This window comes from Ischnura elegans, chromosome 1 (assembly GCF_921293095.1).
Source record: "Ischnura elegans chromosome 1, ioIscEleg1.1, whole genome shotgun sequence".
Classification (NCBI taxonomy): Eukaryota; Metazoa; Arthropoda; class Insecta; order Odonata; family Coenagrionidae; genus Ischnura; species Ischnura elegans.
The window spans coordinates 50294346-50314520 of NC_060246.1; the positions used below are offsets into that span (position 1 = coordinate 50294346).

The window sequence follows — 20175 nt, forward strand, 5'->3', positions numbered from 1 at the left end:
CCTCCTACATTCATAATAATGTTAAGATGTGAGTAAATTGTGGGTATGATGACTTTCATCAGAGGTTACAATTCAGTTATTTGAGTAAGAGAAAACACTTGGGGTGTTAGAAATATTCCATGCTCCCTTACTTATGTTAAACTCTTTAATATATTCAAAAATATGTTGACGAAACTGTGGCATAGTAACTATTAATTACATTAGTGTCTACTTGTTACATTCTTCTTTGCTTCTGTTTTCTTCTATTCTTCATTTTGTGTCTGCCCCCTCACCCTGGTTGTCTACCATAAGTTTTTGAGCAGCCCTTTATCCCCAGTAGAGCAATCACGTGTCAGTGCTTCATAATATCATGCTCTAGAACCCATGTACACCCATGTCTTGTATAGCGCAATTTCGATTAGCGCAATTTCGATATAGCGCAAATTCGTTCCTCGGGGAAACATTGCAACGCAGTGTAGCCTAATCAAAAATCTTAAATGCTCTCGTGAGAAAACATGAACTTGCGCTAAGTACACACGAAATTTCTATCATTTTACGCGTATTAATATTATTGCTTGCCTCAAATCTTCTATTTTGTTTATATATTAATCGAATTCCATTGCTGTGCAATGGCCAAATGTATTACTCGTCGTTGGGTCCAGATAGCCGGCCTACCGAAGTAATTTATCTTGTCTCCTTAACAGAATGAGTTAATTTAGATCATTAATTAAGCGTGGGGCTAGTGGAAATGAGTTTTTTTTAAGCAATACTGGTTGAGACGTAATTTTTGCCGTCATAGGTTATCGGGCGATTGACTTCCAGGTAAAGGGTCTACGCTAAAGCCTTCAAGGTCATCGGTATTCACGGGGGAGAAATGGAGCGGTGGCTGAGTTGCACATGAATAGCATCAACATATAAGAGGGTCCGCTATAGAGTCTCAAACACAATAGCTTCGTTCCCTCCCCGCAGTCGTAGGCCCTCTGCGTCTCAAGAATACAGTTCAGCAGTAGAAGGTGATTTCGATAGAGCCATGCAGAGTAAAAACCAAGAGAAAATGGCAAAAGATAGGAATACGGGTAGAAAAATCAAGAATTTATCAAGAAAAACCATAAACCTAGAAGAGAAATATAGGTCAATTGCTTTGAAAATGGAGAACGTCAAAGCGATATTGCACGGAAGTTTAAACGCACGATGCCTTATTCTGAATAAAGACGAAGTTAAAACATCTGTGACCTCAGCCGCACCAGCTTCAACCAAGCGGTCTACACATACGGAAAGTTCATGGTGAATCAGTACAAAAAGACGAGAGTGGTAATCGCTCCGAGACATTTAGTGAAAGCTCCGGTTGGTTCCAGAATTTAAACGGCAAGCAGGTATTTTCAGTGCGGCGATATCAGGTGAATCTGCAAGTGTTGATAGCGCAGTCACCATAACATTTTCTGATGAACTCCAAGCTGTGATTGAAAGTGGCTCCTTTCCCCCTCAACTAGTTTTTAGTGTTGACGAGACGGTATTCTTTTGGAAAAGAATGCATTCTCGTTCATTCATTTTCAGGGAAGGAAGACCTGGGTCAGGTTTCAAGGCGTTTAAAGACTGTTTCACGTAGCTGCTAATGACTCGGAGGACTTCAAATTAAAATGATTTATCATTCATAAACTCCGCTAGCTATGAAATGGCATTCAAAGTAGCATTTGCCTGTCATTTCGATGAGTAACAAAAGGGCCTGGGTGACCCAATAGTTGTTTTTAGACTGGCTTGAAAAATCGTCAACTGCCGGCAATGCATTACGAACCCCTGAGATAGCAGATGTTAGCCCACCCGCACAATAGGAGGGAATTTCAAAAGCACGTAAGAATTTTTTTTAACGTGAATAAAAGTCTTCAAATGCGAGCATACTATCTTTAAAGATGTTTTAAACTATAAAAATTTATATAAATAATGTTTGCTAAGGCTATTTATGGGAATATATATGTTTTAGAAGAAATTCAATACCCAAGACCTATGCTACCAGGAACGCATCCCTATCTTCCCAATGTTAAAACGCTCTCGTATAATGCAAATTCGTATAGCGCAAAGACCCCAAGGAACGCATCCCTTGCGCAATATGAGACATGGGTGTACAATGCCCCAATATGACATCTGCCTCAGTGCCAGTGTAGACCAAACATAAGAGAATTTTTATGAGCGTAAATTCATTCCACAACATTTGTCCGTTGTCTAGCCTTGGTCGTTCCAGGTGCTTTCCATCTTCCAATATTTCCATCAAAACTATTGGAAGATATTGTTATAATATAAGCACGAGATGGTAAATACTCTTTCAATAATAGTTTATTTGTCAAGTTTTTTTTCTCTATTTCGTATAAACAAATAAATACTGCCTTATGGAAACTACAGCCGAAGTTTGCTAATTCAAAAATTTTGTCTTATTAAATTTATTATGAATTTGGCATTGGTTTTATTGTATTTTGGGAGCACAGTGAGATGCAGTGAATCCTTAACTGACAAGCATCCAACTTACGAGCTTTCAGAGAATGTTTATGAGAATGAATGTTCATTCCTAATCGAAAAGTTGTAGGGCACCTGAAATTTCAAATTCATCACCTTTGGAGGTAGCAGATGCCACTGTAGGTGCAGTGCGAAGAATCTTGCACTTTGAGCTTAATGTGTGTGAACAAATCTTTGCCGTGACGAATAAATTGAGAGCATAATGGTATATGTAATTTTAATTATCAATTTAACCTTTTTAAGTCAGAAAATGTTCAGATTACCTGTTTTTGAATCTCGTGGATAGTGAAATTTTTTAGCTACAGCCATGTCGCATGTGCAGGATGATGTGTGGATGAACAGTTAGTGATGGTCATAAGTTAAAAAATTGTTATCCAGTGATGCATTCTGCAGGATAACTACAATTTTTGATGCCTTCCCTAGGGTTTTCAACCTTGATTTTCATCCCCAAATATGAATCATACGTTTTGTAAAGCAAACTTGCTCTGCCCAGTGCCACAAAAAATACCACCTATAATTGAAAAAATCAAATATGAACTTGCTCATACAATAAGATTTAACCTAAGTGTAACTTTCATTAGTGACTTAAAAATGTTTGTAGCATAATGATGGCTTGTCAACGTTGAGTACGTTATGGTTATGAATTTTTCTAACGTTCCATTTTTGGAACGTCTCATAATAAACAATTAAGAAGAGATAATTGTTTTTTTTCCTTCAGACATTCTTTTAATTTTAATTTATTCCTACAATATATTAAATTCAAGGTAATTATTGCATTTTTTAAACCTTCGCCATAAGTGGGTTAATATTTCTACTTGCAAAGCTGCAAACACTCATTTACTTTCTTATGAAATGTATTATAGAATATTTTTTTCCTATGGCTTTTATGTTATCAGTTAGGTGATAATTTTTACATTTTCATTATCGATTCCTCCTAATATTTTGATTCATTGATGCTAAAGTAAGTGAAACTTTCTTTAAATTTAGAAATTTGTTTGTGTTTTCTTTTATTTTATAGTGTTCAGAGCATGATCTTGATCATGGAACAGAATGTCTGCAGTTAGCACTAGCATATGCTGGAGTTAGAGCACAGCTAATTGAAGGTCCTCCAGACCTCTGGAAAGTTACTTACAAACGTGATATTTACGCCGCTATTGGATGCCTCAGAGGTATGTACATGAATATTCAACTTGTTGTTTAACCAAAAGGGTTTGTAGTACAGAAATTGGCTGTTAGTTTTGTACTTTATGTTTTTAGTTTTTTTTTTTTTGATAAAACTGTGGAACTGCGTGAGGACAAGTGAAGTCTATTGCGTGATCTCTGCCAAAATGAATGAGATAACAGGGGCACCGTCAATTGGCTCATAATTAGCATGTAAAGAAATTTGGTTTATATGAGGCCCTTTTGGAGTAGACACCCACCAATACATCAGATTCATTCTTCAGAAAAGATTTCCCACTAATTTTGGTTCATTGTAATTACTAGCGATTGGTTAAAAATTAAGTTTATGTGGAGTGTTAAGTATCAGTTGTTTACTGTTAATGACATCAGTTTTTTTTACAGTTGATTTGAGTCTAGATTGATGGCTAGTTGTTAGATTAAGTAAAGATGTTAATTGCCATAAAAACTTTCCCCTTCTTTTGGCGTTTATCCATAACTTCCATAAATGGAACTATTTCTGCCACCACGCCAACTTGACTCCTAAAAAATTGTTGACAATGTTTCTTGGGCATGATTTGCTCCATCCCTGGTAAGACTATAATTTGCCATAGCAAGGGTTTATTTTGGGCACTGTGGAGTATCGTTTTAATGAGTTTCCACTGTATATTGTAACGGTTGCACCTGCTCAGAAGGACGCCCCTCCCCAATAGCTTAGCAATTAAGAGACACGAGTGCACCAGACAGTGCCGCATCACTGTCCAACAACCGCCTGAACAACCCCCCTGAAAGTGGATCGCACATGCACAAGTAAATAAAAAGAAAAATAGTGAAGTTGAAACACTTCAGGTCCCGATAAAGAATTAGTGACCAGCTCTTTCCTTGATGGGAGCAAACAAACTTGGGCCGAGGGCATCTACTTGCCGATTACTCCCACCCGATGAAAGTCTCCTTCCGCCGCGGCATGCGCACCGGGACGACGCTAAACAATGAAATAACCACCTGTTTGACCGCAGGGCCATGCAATATCAGTTGAAATAAGAAAAGGGTAACGCTTTCATTCGATAATTTTAATTAAACAGTTGCACAAATGAAATTAATCATACCCTGTGAAGAGGTGAAGAATGCTATGAAATGATTGGTGAAAACAAATGAACAGAGATGAGAAAGGGTGAAAGAAATTGAGCCAGATAACATAAATTAGCATGAAATACAATTATAGTCAGATGATTATTCTCTTGAGTTTTTTTGTTGAACAGTTATTTTTAACAAAAAAACGACGACACTGTGCACTTGGTCATAATAATCTGTGGAGGGATGGGACACTTGTCAGAGACGAGAGAACAATGGCTAGATACTCTCATACGGAGAATGTCTCCGAAAATTATGGCACGAACACTCACAGACAAACTGCTTCAAAAGCGGTTCACCAGTTCGGAATTTTTCATGCTTACGTAAACCCGGTGAGATGTCCACGGAAGAACTGCGTCACTCTGTATAAAGGAAGCCGGCTGTAATGAAATGAGTTAGCCGGAGAGATGTCCACGGACGAACTGTGTGACTCTGTGTAAAGTAAGCCAGCTTCACCAGTCGTTCGCTGTGAAGCTCTCTCTCCCGGCCACTTTCTCGTAATCACTGCCCTTCAGTCTAAATCGACCGTCTGCCCTTGTGCCATCAACCGTTCTCTCTCTCTCTCTCCTTGTCACATTCCTTATACCCAGAATGCCCCACACACACACTAACACCCTCTATAAGATTCATTTGAAATCAATTGATTCACACGCGGGAACATGAACACAAAAAAAAACACACACTCATACAAATCATACATTGGTAACTTAACAATTTTGTTACATGGCCCCGACTTAAATAAAAAATCCTTTCTGTTATGAATCATTACATAACAAAGAACAAAATATGTGTACAAATTTCTCAGTGATTTCAATCACGACATAATAAGGCCAGAAGCGATTTTTTTATTTAACAAATCATAGCAACCTAAACACATTGCAATAATAAAAAAAAACACTACTGCGTCACAGTCCCATGGTCAGCCGGTTCAGAAGGAGCGAAGTAGGGTTTGAGGCTATGGAAATTGTAAGCCCCGACTTCCGGACCCGTCTCATCCTTGAGATAGCATGAATTTGGCCCCACTAAACGGGAAATTACAAATAGCCCAGTGTACAAGGGGAAAAATTTATGAAAGAGCTGAGCTTTGGTATCAGAAACCTTAGGCAACAACACGCGGTTGTTGACTTGAAATACATGAATTTTTTTCATTTGATATTTCTTTCTGCGACCTCTCTAAATTTTGGAGAACTAATTGTTTTACTCGGTTGTGACTAAATTCTGGGTCGTGAATCCACTCTAAATACCGATTTGGAAATTTTGTTCTCTGACATAGATCACAATTTCGCAGTTGGGATTTCACCATTTTCTTCATCCCAATCCAGTAGTATTTATCCCATTACCAATGATAAGTTTTAAAAACTCCACAATTGCCCTTGAGGAAGACCCGCATCTAAGTTAAGGATTGCACGGAAATGCATCACAGTTCTGCTGATATGATGTGAAAATTTGAATTATAATGAATTCTGGAGAGTATGAAACCCGATTCTCGTAAAATGCCGTACTCGCAATACCGGGCTTCCACTGTATCTTGCAAAATAACTCAATGTTGTTGTTCTTAATTATGTATCAAAGCTCCCATTAGAAGGCCTGCTGTGAATTAGCATCCTCTCCCACTCTAGTCATCCATATACAGCACCAGACTACTTACCTCTCTAGTCCCTGTTGCTTTCCCTGCAATATTAGTTATCATCTTTGTCTAGCTCCACGGTGGTCTCAAAGCTTAGAAATGAGGCACAAAGTGGACAGTGTTTTATAACTTGTGTAAGGGATAGCAAAGCTACATGTTCTGCTGCAATGTTGACTTCCCTAGGTGAAATGCATTTGAAATAAGCTTACAACTAGAGATGGGTTGGTTCTGGTGCCCGGTTCTCGGAACTGCCGGTTCTTGGCTGTTGAACCGGTATCGAGAACCGGTCGCATAATGTCAGTACTTTGGAACAGGCTCGGAACGGTTGCGAGGATTTGAATTTGGTGCCCAAAGCTGAAATGGTCTGCAGCATATTTAAGGCCAAAAAGTGAGAAGGGATTAAAAAATGTGTTTATATTTCTTTCCAATTGCAAGGCTTCCACGCTTTATTTTTTCTTTTGAGAGTTGCTCGCAAACTAGCACATTTAAGGGTTTGTTAGTTTGTTGCTCTCGCCAACATTGTAACATTTCCATAGCCGCAGCCACTTAGGCCGCTTTCAAACGAGCTGACTTTTTGCCTGCTGTTGTCCACCGCATGGCGCCGTTCTTTCAACTTACCATAGGTCTCTATAGATGTCTTCAAATAAGTCGAATAGTGACGTTGACGGCAAGGTGCTCATTTGGCACAGCGATGTGCCGTGTACGGCGTGAAATACAGATAATGCTACATTGATTCCGCTTTCAGATGAAATGCCTTTTCGTCAGCAGCCATTCATGTGAAATTCAGGCAGCTTTCAGACGAGACAACTCTGTGCGATGCTGTGTGCCATGCCGTGAATGGCAGCCAGCAAAAAATCGTTTCATCTGAAAGTAGTCAATAGGGTGGTTTCCTATTATTTTTTTATTGCCTAAATCGTAAGATTATTACACCTGGAGTACGTATTTAGATTTTTAAATGACGATATCTATTTTTCGCGATTAAATGAAAAGTGAAAATTTTCAAGCGCGCGAAAACACGACGCGTAACTATGAATGCCGGGAAATCTCTCCGTACGATGTATTTCTGGTTCCCGCTACCGCCCTGTGAGGTGACCTTGAGGTGAGGCTTAGCGCTGATACGACGCAGGCTGCTAGCGGGTAGCTGAGTACCCTGCTGGCTGGTAGCGCTTGTCTTAAATAAGGATTATTAATACCTTATCAAATGAAGAAAACTTTCCGACCTTAGCCAGTTTTAATAAGTGATTATTAAGACATGTTTCCCTGAGCTCTACGCCTCATGCATGCATTGGTAACCTCAGACGATGTGTAACTCCTATCTTCTCGTATAGAAACTAGGTCCCTGTGACGTCACGTGGAGTGGAATCGCATGGGCGCCAATCTGGCCCTTTTCAAATGAGGATAAAAATGGACCATTGCCATTCGTCTAAACAGCTATTTCTAAAACGAAATAATTTGTATATTTTGAATACACTAATGGTGGGTAACGAATCGCAATCAATGCTTTTCGTTTTCTTTGATGAAGGAAACTACCCTATTGGATCATGTAAATGCACAGCAATTCTTCGATGTACGAGCAAGATGCGTTCCAAGAGCTTGTTCGTAAGTTGATAAACCTATGCAAGGCATCGAAAAGTGTTGTTATCCTGCAGAATGCAACACTGCTTTCCAATCTTGCGTTAACTCACGGCCGCTCAGTTATTCCATGGTATGGCTGTACCGGCATGTTGAGGGAGTTTCCCCTATTGATTCTGATGATATGCAGTATGTAAACTGTGCTCCAAGTATATTCAGCGCAGCCCTTCAAAATCAACATCGACTACTACTGTTTTCAGTGAATACCTGTTCATGGCAATATGTCTGCCAAAAAAAGAATAGATTAGACCCAGGTAGGGTAAAAATGTTGAACTTTTTTAATCAAAACTTGGAGAAAGAATCAGTGGCTGCCTGATGTAATGTGACATATTGGTCGATCGTGCATGCTTTTACAACTTGTTATCTAAACTTTTTTGCTTGGCAAATAAAATAATGGAGATGATCCTAAGTTTATTTTACAGAGCTTTCCTGCTAATTTACATCTTCAGTGAAATTATTTTCATTCACTTCTTTTGGTTGTTCATTTAAATTTGCTATTAATTTAGATAATAAGAGTTCATCCTGGGAACCGAGTATTGAGAACTGAGAACCGATGAGGGAGAACTGGACCGGAACCGAGAACCGAAAAAATTTAAGAACCGACTCATTCTTACTTAAAATCACTCCACCGTTAAAGTTTAACGAAGGTTTCTACAGAGATTTATGCACTTCAAATGATTTTTGTGGAAAAATTGACTCATTACAGAGCTAGTATGAACACAACCACTTGCTATGAGTGAATTACACAATTCCCTATGCTTTTCCACATGAACCAACCAACACAAAAAATCACTTCTTATAGCTCTACCCTTGCTGTGCGCCGTACTCACATACCATGGTGAACTTTGCTGTATTTCTCTTAACGTAGTTGTAATTATTCTGATGCAATTTCTGCTTATTTTCTACATCGAAGAAATTTTCAATTTTTTTGCGTGCTCTTATTGCAGTTGTGAGATTTAATTTCAATTTCTAGAAATGTATGATATAGCAGGTGATTTATTTTATTGGCTGTGTTATTGTCTCCTTATTTCAGTTTATCTTCCTGTGATACTTGTTATGGCAATGATTTGCTGATTGTTGAAACCCTGCACAGTGACATTAACTTTTCTGTTTCGGTTGCAGAAAATAAATGCCGAGTGTGTATAGTTGCCCCTGAGGAATGTGAAGTAGCAGACATGCTGATGGAGCATTTGGCCCCCAAAGTGAGTGTCCTTCAACGAGTTGTTGGCCTGGGAGAAGCCACTGAAGGACATTTCAATGCTGCTGTGTTCTTTCATCGGCACAATATTGCACAAGGAAATGGACTTCTTGATCCGGAGCGACCCAGCACTGTGGTGCATGTATTTGATCATGATGCTCCCTCTAGTGCTGGTGCCGATGGAATGTGGCAGGTTGGTGCTAAAAAATATAGTTCAATCTCATACTTGGTTGCTATGTGGAGGGCACCATATGAACATTGCTTTGTTTGGTGTCAAGTAGTGTAGAGTTAACCTTTGCCTATAGTAAAGGGCAGACCAACGGTGATGCCAGGTTCTTTTCTTACCTTTCATCAGTGGTGTTTTTTGTAGCCTTAGTTGCCCATTGCTAACCAAAAAAGCCATTGATCCGGGTGGATTGAGAACACACTCAGATATACATATTAATTACCTGGAAAAACTAACTAAATGAAAACTTAGCACTTTGAGTACCGGTCGCTAATTTACAGGTCCTTCTGAAAAATCCAGCCATTTTTACTAAATTCGTACATTTTTTATAAACTAGCATCAAAACTATACTTATAACGATGAGTACTATAAAAAATGAACTTTGCTCTTATTTATGGATGAAATAAATAAAATTAATTGCTAACTTTTAAATATATAATTTCACAATGAAAACCTAATGTATTTGAAAAATAAAAAAGTTGTGACAAATGATGCACAGCCATAAAATGCATTGCATATAATTTTTTATTACACCGAATTTGAACTATTTAAACCAAGGGAATCATATAACAGCATTGTTTTACAAAAATATCCTTTTAATTTAGGTGATGTAATTTTTCTTTTTATGGTACACTTGACAGCATGGTGATACAAAAACAACCCACTTTACACACGCTGCACTGAAATGAGGTGTCTTTCCTTGTGGCTTTCCTTATCTCTTTTTTTTCTTTTTTCAGTGCATACTTAGAACTTTTTTTTTCCTTCTGAATAATTTTATTAGGTTCGCAACTAAGTTCTCACTGTTTGTTATTAGATGGCTCTAGCAGTGATTGCAGGTCGATTTCGACTTATCGGAAACGTCACGAACGATATGCTGCTATTAGTTAAACGACATGCCGTGATTCGTTTTGTTGCTTCAAAGATGGTCATTTCAATGTCCACGTGAAGGAAGACCAAAAACCTTCGAAGACACTGAAATGGAGGCTATTGCTCTATAAGATCCATGCCAAACTCAAGAAGAGCTTGCTTCAGCATTAGGAGTTACTCGCCTAGCCATTTCCAAGCAGTTGCATGCGATAGGAATGATTCAAAAGTAAGGAACTTGGGTTTCTTATGATTTGAAGCCTAGGGACGTTGAGCAATGTTTTTTCACGTGTGAAAAACAGCTCCATTGTCAAAAAAAAAGAAAAGTTTTCTTCGCAATCTTTTTATCGGAGTGCAGTCGCGCACGGCGAGGCTTGGAAAACAGGAACACGGTGCTCTCATGAATGCAGCAAGCGTGCAATCGCCTCCATTTTACGAAGAGGATTCTAATGGAAATAATAAGTTAGGTTTATCCTAGCATTAATGCAGTAATTCCGGTTATTTTGCGTCCGATTTTATTTTTTTTTATAAAGATCACGGAAAAAATTGAGTGAGACTATAAATCATGCACAGATAATCCGCAACCCTAATAAACCGCAGCCGGATAATCGGGAGTCTGCTGTATGTTCATTTTTGTTGCATGTAAGGCCACGTTTAAATTCATTCTCTCAGTTGTTAATAGTTGCAGACACAGGAGGTCTTCTATGAGCTTCATTAAAAATAGCTTTGATTTCTATCAGCATTAACTTTTTCAAAAGCAAGTCTTTGATCACCGCAAAAAACTCTCTTTTATCAAGTTTTATTAACAAATGAAAGTTGTTTGCTATAATTGGCAGTAACATTGAAACCATGGAATGGATACAGTTGAAAATTTAATAGTTGACTATTCAAGAATGCTGCTTACTGGGAAAAATTAATTATTGATACTAAGAGAGCAATCTCTCCGAAATTCTGAGGACTAATAGAACGACCCTCGAAGCTTATTGTTGGCCTCCCTATCTGACAGCAGTTGATGAAGGGCTTTGTCAGAGTTATGGAATCTTTTAGTGACACAATGTTGGCAGTTTCTGCCTATCAGCAATAACCACTGAGGCTTGTTGCTGTCAAATAGACTACTCCAAAAATTGACTAAGCACTCAAAATAAACATGTACAAAGTAGTCTCGGGGAAATTCTGTGTATGGAGCACTCAGTCTCTTTGAATGTATTTATTATTCTTCAGGATAGTTTCAAACACTTCAACCCTCAAAACTCTCAAGGCATACAATGACACAGCATATTCTTGGCCTCCTACAAAGGAGGTTGTAAATATCTGGAGGCGCTGTTCTGAGTTTTCAGCGTGGTCAAAGTTCCACCTTCTTAGTTTGACAATTTTTGGACTTAGTCTCCGACTGACATTTTGAGGTGGCTAAGTTTTGTTCTTAAAATAAACTACATCAAGTGAAAAATGCTACCATAATCATTAGTCTTTCGCTGTGATTGTCATCGGATTTTTCCCATCGTTCGCAATATTTCTATTGATGTATAAACTCTGCATTTGTTAGCCACTTTACTGATAGGGATATCCTTAAAATATATACGTATGTTTATGAAATTAAATATATGCTAATTTTAGTCGCTGATTTATTTTTAATATTTTGTACTGTGGCACAAAATTGAATTGCCATCATGTGTGAATGATTCCTTTATGTAAAAACTTGCATTACAGGTGTCTGTGCAAGAAATGCACCGGGGTGCTCGTCACAGGGAAGAATTATATGGGAAGGAAGGCAAGAGTGTAGCTGTGGTCCATTGGGTGACAGCTGGTAGGGAGGGTCGGCTGGTGCGTCTTGTTTCAGCTCTCCTCCTCTTGTCTGCAGAGGATGATGAGGAGGATGCTGATGTTTTTTCTGGACAGACACTATTTGTGTGATTGGTGATGCTGAAATTGGCTTTAGGGTCACCCTTGCCCTCAATAAGGATCAATGGATGAGAAGGGCCTGGCAGTGTTTCCAAATCTCGAATTAGAAGGAAACAATTATGTTGATCGTGGAGGATGCTCCTGTGTGTTTCGGGATATATTTTTAAGTGAGATGAGGGTATGACACTAATGGTGTCTGCTAATTGCCTTTTTGGCCTCATTTCGTACATTTACAGATCACTTTGTCCTGGCACAAAAGGCTCCCATCTGCCAACAATGGCTCTCATAGAGGTGCCACTATATTTTTGATGATGTTTGTGAAGCACTTCAAAGGAATATTTGGATTAACTCTAGAGAGTTTGGCCCTTGCTTAGTTTGCATTTAGCTTGCCTTTTTTCCATTTCAATGGGAGGGTGCAATTAATGAATGTATTTTTCATGAAGTAGCAGTCAGTAGAGCACTTGGGTCTTTGTGTTGAGGTTTCATAGAAGCTGACAAGAAGAGTGTTTGTGAGTCAGATCACGAAAGCATATGGGTATATATATGCTGTATTCAAAGATGTCAGCATTCAAGATAAAATCGTTACCTGTATATAGTTAGCAGGTGATTGCTGTAGAATTCTGAAAATTGACTTGATTTTTCTGCAGCTCTGGAGGTATTGTGGTGTAATGGCAGGGTTGTGCCCGAAGAACAATGAATATCATCTGCCAGGTGTGGGAGCAAATTGGTGTGTTCAACATCACCTCTGTATGCTAATCGAAAGTTCTCTTTGTGTTTATCACCCTGCCTGTCAACCCAATTCTTTCAACACTCTGGTCATTTTAAAGAGTCATTGATTTTAAATTTTATGCTTAAAACATCTTCAAAGAGGGTATTTTACCCTTGTAGACTGTGATTTCCATTTTGGTGACTTAAAATCACGTAATGGTTTCCACATGCCCATTATATATATGGGACAAGCATTCCAAAGCGCACAGTAATGCGCTTCTTGTGTTCACTTAAGCTTAAAGCGTAACTTAAGCGTAATTGGGTGTAACTTGTGTTACATGAGCATCAAGGTGAGTGAAAACAAATAGTTTTGATGACAAACTGATTACACAAGTGCAGTGCAGTGGTGGGCTGAATTTGGTGTTTCAACCGTGATTGATGCTGATTTAGAGAGTTTGTGTGTGTTTTGTACTGTTGGGAATAGGAGGAAAACCTATTATGCAAGTCAGAAGAGATCCCCTGTACAAATATCTATCAAAGAAGGAAGTGGGAATGGATGTGAGATTTATCGTGGCGTCATTACATTGCAAATTTATCATGTTGCCTGGATTTTGGTAATAGATAAATTATTATTGTTTAAACTTTTACATTAATTTCGAAGTTTTTAACCAAATGACAATAATTATAATGCACGTAGTGGATGTGCTCAATAGTTGTAAATCATTGGTACTTACTCTTCCCATCATTAGCATCTTACTGTGTGTATGAAAATATCCTCTTGCAGAATACTCCTTTTTGTGATTTTTCAGTGAACCTGAAAAAATTTTATGAGTAGAAATTGATAGGTATGGAACAAGTCATAATTTATGGCACCCATAAGTGTGCAAAATTAAGGAAATGTGAAATTCGTGTTGGGAAAATGGGTTTCTACCTTTGATATTTTTCTCAGGTTTTCTGTGGATCATTTATGACATGAATTTCTTTCATTCCAAATTTATTCTAAGGACATCATCTTCTTAACAATATTTATTTCATTTTAAATTTTTCCGGAAGAGATTTTAGTCTTGAGGTTTTCAGGATGATTTTCATGTATTTAATTTATGTTAATTAAGAGCCATTCACAAATTTAAATTGGTAGAATCATAACAAGTGCATAGCTAATGAGTAGTGAGAATACATAGTACAATCTTCATATACAAATATGTTCCATTAATAACTGCATTTATGAAAGCAATTATTCTATGTGTTTTAGCTGCGCTGAAAAAAGTGAGTGTGAGGGTATGTCTGTCAAGCGTTGTATTGGGTGTTTGTCTCTTTGTTGTGGTTTAAATGTTTGGATTGTGATCAAACTATTAAAAGTTAAAAAACCTCCGGTCATTTCATCTTTTATGTCCCCACCAAAGGGTTGTAGTGGAGTGTTATTATATTTTAATATATTGAGGCTTGTACTGAATCTCCTTCATCTAAGAGTACATAATGGTTACATGAGAGTGATTAATTTGGTTTTATGATCATTTCAAATGCAACTCATTTTTTGCAGATGTGGTATTCGGATTTTATTTTCATCAAATATTCTTTTGCATATGATTTCAAACGGTTATCATTCCATGTGTATTTTCTCATTGTGGGTCTCATTGCAGGTGGATTTGTGACACCCTTACTCATTCTAAAACCATGTGATCTAACAAAATTAACAATGAAGAAAAATTTAACCATGAAAAGAAATTTCTCTTTTGGCCATATGCACCTGGAAAATATTTTGGTAGAAAAAACTAGTTAGTTGACCAACTGGAGATGTAGTAAGTGTATGACCCATTCCAATATTTTTATTACAAAGCAATCATTCCTCTTATACAGGCACTGATTACCCCTCTTGTGTCATTTAATGCATGGAGTTGAAATCTACTTAGTTTTTGCTTTTCATGATGGATACAATTTTTTTTTTTTTTTTTTAATTTCAGCTTCAATGATTTTTCCTTATGCAATGTTACCTGCTAAAGAGATGGTTACATTGTATTAAATGACTTATAGCATTGTATAATGTATTACTGTTTCACCAGTATTCAAGGTTGACAAGGCTCTGCTGCAAATAATCTTCAATCTGTCATATTTAATTTTGAGCTGATGGGAAGATTTAATTCTCATGCAAGAACTTTATTTCTATGAAGTCCATGAATGATTTTATAATAAAAACTATCTAAAAGTGTAGTTCATTTTTTCTGTATTTATGCAAAGAATTTTCTTGAGTTTCTAGTAATATTACCAATGCAGGTTAATATTTTCTCTTGGAAATAAAATTCAGGAAGAGATTAGATCAACCCTTGAGGTTGGTGGTCAGATTAAGGTTTCCAATATATTTAATGGACTAACTACATTTTGTTAGACCTATTATCTCTTTGCCATTGAGAATAGTGTATGAAAGTGTTGATCTCCAAATTTTTGGCAGCTTTTCATCCCGCTGCAGGGACATGGCTTGGGAGGGTCTGATGGAGCTTCCCTCCTCCCCTCCACCTAAATTTTTCCCTTGCATAAACTGCATTTGATTCGTTTGATTACATATTTGCAATAAACTGGCTTATGACTGATGCAATAGGTGGCTTTAAGTGTGATGAAGTGTGTGGTTAATTGTTTTTTTCAATTGGATTTGCATGACTAGAACTTCTTTTTTAGAGGGAAAGAAATCTAATGAGACCATAAGATTGTAAGCAGTGAACTCAGATGGTTAGAAAAGATAAAATTAGGCACTGTTAAAAGTATTGAGTGATTAAAATTAAAGGGATTATCATCTCAGATTCTTGTGATTCTCATCCTACATTATAGTTTTGCTACCAACTTAGCCTTTTGCTTCCAAGTTGGCAGACCTCCAAGGCAAATTTCAGGATACAAGCCTGCCCTGAGATGCAATGTCAGATGAGATGAGATGTGATGTAAGATAAATTTTTCCAAATCTTAGTTACTGCAAACCATGATCTGAGTAACAGTTGTGCCTTATAATAACAATGACTGGTTGTTTTCCTATGAAAATACAAATTTGGGGCATATGCTTTCTTCATAACTTACCTCTTGGAGCTTTGTGAGGAAATAAAGGAAATGTATTAATCATCTCATACCTTTTTAGTGGTATCAAGTGTAAGTCATGTGGTATCTTTCCTCGGTTAATTTTCAAGCTTATCTTTTTGAGAGTGGACATAATCTTGAGTTTATTCAAAGTTATTATTCAAACAGGCTCTGGGCAAAAATGAGCATTAAAAAAATGTTAAGTGATGTGGAAGAGTTTTGATGCATAGAGTTGAACCAATTAATTTTACTAGCTTGCTTGAAAAATAATATTTTTATTCAATTTAAAATAATTTAGAAGTCAAGAATGTGTATTTTAGTCTTTTGTCTGTTTTGATTAGTGCTTTGACAAACTGATGGAAAGGGAAAATTTTTTTTTTAGGTTTTTTGTATTGCATAATTCATTGCAGCCAGTCTGATTAGAAGCATTCATTCTATGAACAGATAGCCTTTAGTGAAACTCTAATTGTCTCCCATTATTTTTCAAATTTCTAATATTTGCTTGTTAAGTAAATTCCTTCATACTACTACAGGAAGACACTATTAACTGTGTTTCTTTCACTTTGTAGAGCATTCTCTCTTTTCAGTTGAAAAAAATATGATGGACTTCTTGATATTTTCATAGTTGCAGCAAATAAATATTGCAGTAAAACTCTTGAATATCATGATAACTTACTATTTCTTATTCAGTGTTCAATTAATGACTGTGTCACAATGTGCCAATTTGGACACCTTGTTGTAAGATGTTTACTAAGTTATTTTCACTTCTTTAATCATTCATGCTGGCCAATCCTTTTATTTTCTGATTTCAAACCAAACATCATGCAAATTTATTGTGTGAAAGAAAGTGACTTGTTTTGGTTATCCATCTGTGGTCAAGTAGTCTCCAAAAATAGATACCCTCATGATATTGTCATTTGCAAATTCATATTAAGATAGGGATTCTTGTTCTTGGTTTCTGAGATTATTCCCATTAAAACAGTTTTAAGAGGTTATTGTTTAGTGGCTTGGAATTATCTTTTGCTATTCTTTTCTATTGTGGTAAATTCTGTATTACCTGGAGAAAGCTTTGGTGGGATGCTTTAATTGAAATAGTATGTCTTTCTAGAATTCTTCCCTACTTTCATATTTATCCAAATAACATTGTCTTGGATGTTGCAATGAGAGGGGTCACTAAAAGATGTGAATATAAATGTTTGTGGGGGAATTCCGTGGCAGTGTATACTTTCAATTAGTATTTCTTTGTTAGAAAATTATCATTGTTATGGAAAGTGATTAGGCTTTTGGTCATTTTACTTACTGTTCCTATATTGTGTTATTCTGCAAAAAATAGTATTTTATACTAATTTTTTTGTAAATTGGCTAGCCTTTTTCTGTAGCTGGTGGGAAAGGGTAACACAATTTTTACTTATAATTTAATTTGCTATCACTATTTAAAAATCTTTTAAATATTATAACATTAATGCTAAAAAAAATGGACCCATAAGAGAAAATCAGTGGACAATGTACATGTTTTCATGGCAAGAGACTAATTATGTATGTAAAGCTAAGTGAAAAAATTTTTGTTTTCACCTCATGCTAAGAATTTTGTCAATGTTTCATGAAATACTTTGTCAAAGAGCATTTTTTGATTGAGTATGATTGTCATGTTTTGTACATAGTATAACAGTTACCACTGATATGGATTCTGTAAATTTGTATCCTGAACATTTTTTGGGAGGAAGGATTGTTTACAAGTCCATGGATATATAAGGTTACCACTTGTAATTATTTAAAAGAACATGATCTCCTGCGCATGCTCTTTTTCAATGCATTTTTATGGCTATGATGTAATGTAAATTTTTGTTACATTTTGAATTTTTACAAGCTTGTTATGACTTTACAGGATATAAAATTTTTAAACTATTGTATCATGTATTGTTTACAGTTCTGTGCATTTTCAGGAGAAATAATTGATCTTAGCATCAAAGTAAGTTGATCAGTTGTAGAGGGATTCTAAGGAGTAACTGATGTTTTAGACAGGGAAAATGTAGGAAATATACCAAAATGTCAATACAATACATAGATACATTTTTTGGATACTCTATGCTAGAAGGTATTTTAACTTGCTGTTTTCATTTCCTACTGTATTTGTGTAAGTGCCTATTTCATGAACACTTCTTTGTATTTGCTGTGATTATATTTCTGTTGTTCCTGTCAGTAGATGTTGACCATGCTTTAAGTATTATGAGTGAATAATTATTAATGTACATTTCTGTTAAGTCATTCCATTTTTCATAATGTTGTGTGGATACACATGAGGTAGTTTGCCATAATTTTTTGAGATCTCACAGAGTTAGTTTTTGGTTACTTTCAGATATATCAGAGAATACATGTATTGGGTTGGCATTTGTTTCCATACTCCAGCTTAGAATTTCATCATTTGCTTGACCCACACAACTCGGTTCATCTATACTTAGGATTTGTAACAATAACTTTTCAATGCATACAGATTTCATAAGTAATTGGCGTAGCCATTAGCAGTGATTTATAAGTAAGAAAATAGGAGTGCTGTAAATGCCTATTGTGCAAAACCACATTAATATGTACAAGTAGTTTTGGTACGTAAAAATCACAATACATTAATTTTCAAGTGTTATGTTAGAATTTCACAAGTGTTGAAATACTCTTCAATCTCTGGTAAATAATGAATTGTTGCCTTGCATGTAATAGTTTACTTCTAATGTAAGCAGGTAGAGGAAAAACTTAACAGACAGCTAGAAATCCTAGTTAACATTATGTGATCCAAATGCTAAATTGTTAATGAGTCATGTCAAAACACCATCATAATTTAATCTTAGATGGTTTCATTTATTTATTTTATGTTCATAGCTCTCAAAGGGTCCAGTTTTTGTATATTTAAAATTCATGAGCTGTTATATTCTGACAGAAACTCATTATGATGTAAACTTTTTATATATGTACAAAATTATAGTAAATTCTTTTATTTTTAAATTTATATTGTAATATGCAGGCAATCAAATGGTCTGCATAGTAACATTAGTGTTGTATTCAATAGCTGAAAAATCAATCTATTCATTAAAAAGTTTTTATTGGTGCCATTTTTGTTGTATCATTTAAGATTCCAGTTTAAGATTTTCTACTGAGTCAAAGATTATGTGAATTTTCATATTTGTACTCTTTGCCTCAGCTATTTGCTATAGCTCTGATTAAATATCGAACTTACTGGAGAAAGACAACTTAAAATTATGAGGCTCTTGAGGCTTACAGGGAAGAGGAACTTTTGCCTTCCTCACCTAACAGCCTCCATGTTGATTTTTTCCCCCTCTTTTCACAGCTGTTCTATGCACTGACGTGTCAGGAACTCACATAGCACTGTGCATGTAATATAGATAAAGTTAATATTTAAAGGAGGGGTTGGATTGGGAATGAGAAACGGCCTTGTGGAAAAATCGGAAGAATTTTTGGGAGGAAAGAGTTATAACAAACCTCGTTAGGAGCTGAAGTAGACTTGAAAAATCCGGAGAATATCTGGATGGCGATCGTCGGGGAAAATTTGGGATTGTCTGAGAATTTTTAAATTCTGTAAAGGTCAGAGAATTCTCAAGGTAGTTCGGGAGAAACTTGGGTTGTAAGTCGCCATTGAAGTGGAAAATTGAAAATCGTTCCATAGCACATTATGGAACAGTTCCACCATAGAAACCTCGATACCCTAAGTTATATATTATTTTGGTCATTACCAATACGCATCTGGAGGCAGTGGCGCCGACCCCATGGGGCCTGAGGGGTCCCGAGCCCCCTCAAAAATTCGTTATCGGTGTGAGGAAAAAATGTGTCAAGCTTTTCGATTTTCCCCGGAGTGTCCTGATATCGAGAATCAAGTTATCAGGGTTTTAATGTTGATCATATTACTCTTCTAAAATGCTTCAAAAACTTAACACTCACTACTTATAAAATTTCCCGGGGCAAGATCCCCGGTTCGGGCCCCCCCAATATTTTTTGTAAGTCGGCACCCCTGTCTGGAGGATCTATAAGAAGTCGCTTTCCTCCTCTTCACGGAGCGTAGATGCAGTGCAAATGGAATATCCTTCTGGGTTGAGGCGTCGAATTTTCGCGTACTGATGTAACTGCACGGATACGCGAAGTTTACTTGGTACCGCGAACGGCTACTAACTTACCGTGACGCCTTGG

General features: G+C 36.7%; 1 protein-coding gene across 2 annotated transcripts in view; it reads left to right on the top strand.

Annotated features, from left to right (window-relative positions):
- The window catches only part of LOC124159839 (D-ribitol-5-phosphate cytidylyltransferase-like), a 29883-nt gene extending 10798 nt beyond the window's left edge, over positions 1-19085 (top strand). For both annotated transcript variants that reach the window (XM_046535748.1, XM_046535743.1), the window contains 3 exons: positions 3503-3653; positions 9155-9423; positions 12028-19085. In XM_046535748.1, coding sequence (XP_046391704.1) covers positions 3503-3653; positions 9155-9423; positions 12028-12231 — 624 coding nt within the window. In that variant the 3' untranslated portion in view covers positions 12232-19085. The remainder of the gene's footprint in view (positions 1-3502; positions 3654-9154; positions 9424-12027) is intronic.
- The last annotated feature ends 1090 nt before the right edge of the window (positions 19086-20175 follow it).